A 5,969-nucleotide genomic window follows, 5' to 3' on the forward strand; every position below is an offset into this window, starting at 1 on the left:
CTACAGAAGAAATCACCAAATAAAAGTTTGAGGGTTTTAGAAAAAAAAAAAGAGAAACTTTGAAATGCAAAGGTGGCGAGAATCAGGTTTTTGTACCCCTATATATACGCAAAAATCGGGAAAGATTTAGAGCCACACGATCAAGGTAGTTCAAGATCGAAAGGCTAAGATTAAATGAATCAAACAGTGACAAGAAGTTGACAAGACAACTGTCACTGTACTCGAAACCTGAACAGACGCTTGTAAAAAACAGACACATGTCCCATACTCGAGTGGGTAGGCGAGCACGTTCCCCATAAACAGAAGAAGAAAAGTCCCTACTGTGCGTGTCAGGGGTGACGTCATACACGAGCAAGGACTTAGGGGGCAAATGTTGTACCTAAAATATATGACCTAAATCATCTTTTTCGAGGTACAGCTGGCCCTGGGGAGGGTATACTAGCTCCATGATGAATAGATTGAGTTTACGTCAACTGATGTTATCAAGAGGCTCCCCTGATCACGACATATAGATGTAACAGAGGTCGAATGGAATCATTCCAAGATCGCCCTCATCGGGCTACAAGCATCTTTCGGGTCAGATCGCCGTAACATACACTTCCAGTTTGAGGGATGCATTCAGATCGTAGTAGTCTCATAAAGCGCACAAGCTTCAATGCCAACAAACTCAGAGACTTTATATACGTAATTAATGTATTGCAATCATTGCCTAATAAATGTGCAATATCTGGCAATCAATGTATTTAAGGAATTTATTTATGATTGGGGGAAGTTACCCATTTTTGTAAGTTACCAAATATTTAACGATTGCCCAAAATTGTCCATCAAATTCCTATAAATAGAGGGGGAATGGACAATAAAAGGGACATAATTTTGTATGCAAAAGCTTTACACAACTTATCTTAAACAATTTCTCCGGAGAGCCAACACAGAATAACATAGACTTGTGAACTAGGTGAATTTTAATCACTGAACCACGTAAATCTTCTTGTGTTCTTTATTTATGGTTTCATAAAAGCCTAATTATCTATTTTCAAATTTCTTAATCTACTATTGGCGAAAAATCGAGTCAACACACACGTTTGATTGATTGTAAGATATAAGATATAAATAGAGCGAATACAATGGCCAACCAATAAGAATAAATATTCACAAATTTCTAGTTCAGTTTTGAATAGAAGTGTTTCTGTCTCCATTTAAGAATAAAACTAAAAATGCAATAACTCTATGTAACATGAAATGAAATCTCTTGACATGCCAACAATAATCTCCAGCAAAACATTTCCCATCAGGAATAAATAAATTTGGAAACGAATACAATAAATTTCAGATGATTCAGTTAAGATAAAATCTTATACAAAAAAATGATTCTAGAATTACAAATGTAAAACACAATTGTTTTACCTCATCAATTATGCGTTTCATCTTGGAGCAGAAAGAAAAGATGCTTGTGGTGCCACAGTATTGTGGTCATTTGCATCAGAGGCAAAGGCCATGGCGTGAGAAAACTTGTAGCTGATACCAGGGTCAACTTCCAATAGTCCTTCTAAGACCTTAACTACTGTAGACATCGAAGGCCTTTTCGTGTGATCATTCTGCAAACACCAGGCTCCAATCCTTATCATTTTTATCACATCTTCTCTATTATTTAGCATGTCTTCATCTAAGTCTTCCACAACTTCAATGAGATTATCCTCTTCAGCCTTCTTTTGCAACATTTCAAGCAAATGGAAACTTGACTCTGATCGTGAACTATCCACATTTCTCCTTCTGCTAACAATTTCAAGAACAACAATTCCAAAGCTGTACACATCTGCTTTTACAGTGACTATTGATTTTTGCAGTTCTGGAGCAAGGTACCCCGGAGTTCCTCTCATTGGGATCAGGACTTGGCTTTCATCTCTTTCAATCAGCTTTGACAACCCAAAATCAGAGACTTTAGCATGGAATTCTTCGTCCAAGAGAATGTTATGTGGTTTTATGTCAAGATGTATAATTTTCTGTCGACATTCTTCATGAAGATAAGCAAGACCTTTCGCTATGTCAAGTATGATATTCATTCTTGTTTGCCAATCTAGATATTGTGACTGATTTGGGTTGAAAATCCAATTGTTTAGGGACCCATTACTCATATATTCATAGACTAGAAGCCTGCAAGATTTTTCTGCACAAAATCCAACCAACCTCACAAGATTAAAGTGGTGAAGGTTACCAATTGTCTCAACTTCAGCTAAAAACTCCCTCATCCCTTGACTCATTTTATCTAAGTGTTTCACTGCAATTCTTGTCCCATTTTCTGCTAGAATCCCTTTGAAAACCGATCCGAAGCCTCCAACGCCAAGTGTTTCCTTAAAATTCTCTGTTGCAATCAGTAACTCTTCTAATGAAAACCGCGAGGGCATTCCAAGAGCTTGTTTTAGATTTTCCTCCCCATCATCTTCCTTTTGGTTCTTTGGTGACATCACAAGAAAAACAACAACTATCATGGCAACACCACCAGAAGTAGAAGCTGTTATGATTATTATAAGTTCTTTTCGATGTCTTGCAGTCCAAGAGGATGAAGGAGCCACTGGTTCCCCATTGGTATTTAGTACCTTGATAAATGCAAGTGAATTGCTTTGACCTGTGCTGTTGTGTTCAGTAGAATAGATCTCTGATGGCATATAACAACTTCCTTCTGAAATATCTTTGCCATTCCTGAAGACAAATGCAATGCACGAACAATTTTGAAGACAAGCTTTTCTGCAATCGTCTATCGTTCTAGTGGGCACAACTTCAATATCTGCATTGCTTATATCGGGGTAAGTAATGTCTCTTACCTCTTTAAGAAGGTGGGGAGCTGATGAATTCTGGCATTCTTGAGAGACCATGTCAACAATATGAGTGCTCGAACTCATTGGATTATAAGTATAAGTCTTTAAACGTCCGCCTTGATCTAGTTTTACAAACACTATAGACTCCAGAAGATTTGATGATTTAGAATATGTTCCCATATTCGCAACAAACTCCTTTTGTTCAGCTTTTCCATACTGCAGTACAGAGTGATTTCTTGAATTGTTATTCAGCGCCAACTGATAATACATTAGAAATTGACCATCACTAGTATTGAAAAAAGCAGAGAAATAGGGAGCTGTTGTTAATGCGGCAAAGAAGGGACTGTTGCTTCCTTTGGTCGAAAAGAAACTCGGCACAAGTTTTTGATCCTTGTAGAGTTTCTGCCCAATCAACAATGTGTCTCTGGGGTGATCAAAAGACTGCCAAAGTACAGTTCCTTCATTGCCAAAGAGAACCAAATTCCCTGCTTCAGTTAGGTTCATTCCCACCACAGGCTTACCAGATTTATTGGCTGACCATACCACGTCGCCATTTGAATCTCTTAGTACTAAGCCTTCATCTCTTGTCAGTTGAAGTGACGCATTCTCTTTCACAAAAGAGTTTCTATCGGTTGACCAAACTACATTATGATCTCCAACTCCATCGGCAACGGCAACAGCAACGGCGACGACTGAAAGCGAGTAAAAATTACTACTTCCGTCAGAGTAAAAGCCGCAGTAAAAGCCGATTTTACGGTTGTAACCTTGTATTACAAGGATAACTCTCATCTTCTTCCCACCATCCATGATCACCGAGTTGTTGTTGTACCATGTTGATGGAAGTCCTGAATCAAGATGGTATGTGTAACTGGTTCTGGGAAATGAAGAATTTCCTGTTTGTGCAGCCGAATACCTGACAAAGAAAACAGTACCATACAAAATCCAGAGAATATAAAATAAGCAGGACATGATTGCCTTAAAAATTTACAGTGCCATTTTCTTTTCGTATGATTCCTAGAGAATGGTGGGGGAGGGCAACAGTAAACAGGAGTTGAGACTTGAGAGAACAAATGGTTCCTATAAGTCTATGCCAGTTAGTTTGTCCACATTCATGGTGCGGTAATCACGGTCTCAAACAAGATGCTGATGACTGGTCTGGTTATAACATTGTACAACACAATAAGGGAAACCTATAATTCTGTAATGAGAAAAGTAGTACTTTGCATTAACAAGAATGCAAGATACTCTTTAAGCAAAAAAAAAAAGAAAAAAGAAAAAGAATGCAGGCTACTTAAAAACCTAAAAGCATCAATGTTTTGCTAGACAATTAGCGTTAATCCAATAACTTCACATAAAGTAAATTAATGTAGATGGTGACCGTCAACAAACAACCAACCCAAAAAGGAAAAAGAAGAATTCAAACCAAAGACTTGGACTCTTCAAAGCCATCATGATACTTTGTCTACATCTAGTGACCCAAATCACACGACACTTGGACCGAATTTTATCTCTCATTTATTTGAGGATAGTTGTAAAAATGATATATATTTATAGGAATTTTATAAATCAGGGCATAACTTTCAACTTTACCAAAGGATTGTTTTCAGTACTTCTTCTGAGAAATTATAACTTAATATTTTTTTGGCATGTTTCTATACATTATAGTTATACAAGATATCCTGCCAATTTTTAAAAATTCTGAATAACTTATGGTGTCAAAACCAAAGTTCAAACAGGCAGTTACACGTGTGCCTAATTCTTTTTATACGCGTGTAAAATAAATTGTTTAAACCCTAATTTCGACACTATAAATTATTTCGAATTTCCAAAAAATTGGCGGGATGCCTTGTACGCTGTCATACAAAAAAAACTAGGTCATAATTTCTCCAAGTGTCGAAAATAGAAAACGTCTTACGTATTCCCTACCCTAAGAAGCTCCATATATATATACATATATATACATATATATATGGGTTATAAATATAGGATACAACTAAGGTACACCCCCTAAAAATGGGCATACCGGTACACCCTCTCCTGTTTTTTGGTACCAGGATAATTTTCGACGAATTTTTTTTATGATCATGTATATTATAATTGTTATATTATCTTAAATAATATAATGTTAGATTAAAAAATGTGACATAATGTGATTTGTCATACCTTGTAACATATTATTAAGAATCATAAAATTGGACACATGTGTGTGCCCAAATGTGACATATTTTTTAGTTACAAAATCAGTTATAAATTTGTAACTCCCAAATATTACCCAACAAAGTGTAGATTGTGTGTTACACATTTGAGTTTGGATTTCACAAAGCCATTATGAAATATGATTGTTGGAGACATGTTTTTAACTCTCATTAGGTGTATGGATGTTACAAAATCATGAGGAAATGGTTTGGGGTGTTTTAGAAAACTGAAAATTTTGTACTAAAAATTGCCTGTGGTCGCGGCCACTGTTTATACTTGGTCGCGCCCTGGGGGACAGAGGCTAGTGGTCGCTACCACTGATACTCCTAACTGTGACCAGTGAGGCTGACAACCAATACTACTTTCCAGTTTTTTCCAATTTGAACGATCTAACTGTTGGGGTTTTATGCTCTAATTAAAACTCAAATTCTTTGTAATCTCATTTTATTATCAATAAAAGAATAGAAATTATTTTTTGACTTGGTTAATCACTTTGTTCTCAAGTTTTATTTTCATGATTATTTGTTTAATATAAACTTCTATTAAATCCCGAGCATATAGTTAATCTTATTTATAGTGACGTAATCACAGTGGAATATAAATATGATTATATGTTCAAAATAAGTTAGTCCTAAGATTAGTCAGTGCACCGGATTTACACTGACTTGCCAATCTACGATATGATCTACTTACACATTATAGTGTTATGTTCTTTCCAGAACATTAGCAAAGTAGATAAGATCGGATGTATTTGTTACATCAGACATTACCGATATTGACTGTTAATAAGATAAGTAAACATAATGTTATTATCTATTATAGTCATATCATATAGTTGATCATAGGTCAATTCAATCTCAATTCTGAGTGATTAGTATTCTAACTGATTGTATTATTTGAGTTATTTGACTTGTTCGTTACCAGCTTACCCTACAGACTAGCCCATACTTACATCTTGGG

The 5,969-nt window shown here is 36.0% G+C and overlaps 1 protein-coding gene across 1 annotated transcript; it reads right to left on the bottom strand.

Annotated features, from left to right (window-relative positions):
- Window positions 1–1,072: 1,072 nt before the first annotated feature.
- LOC133817348 (G-type lectin S-receptor-like serine/threonine-protein kinase SD2-5) lies at window positions 1,073–4,082 on the bottom strand. The gene has a single exon (XM_062249844.1). It carries the CDS (start codon window positions 3,780–3,782, stop codon window positions 1,422–1,424), a length of 2,361 nt encoding a protein of 786 aa, XP_062105828.1. The 5' UTR covers window positions 3,783–4,082; the 3' UTR covers window positions 1,073–1,421.
- Between the last annotated feature and the right edge of the window lie 1,887 nt (window positions 4,083–5,969).

This window comes from Humulus lupulus, chromosome 2 (assembly GCF_963169125.1).
Source record: "Humulus lupulus chromosome 2, drHumLupu1.1, whole genome shotgun sequence".
NCBI classification, from domain to species: domain Eukaryota; kingdom Viridiplantae; phylum Streptophyta; class Magnoliopsida; order Rosales; family Cannabaceae; genus Humulus; species Humulus lupulus.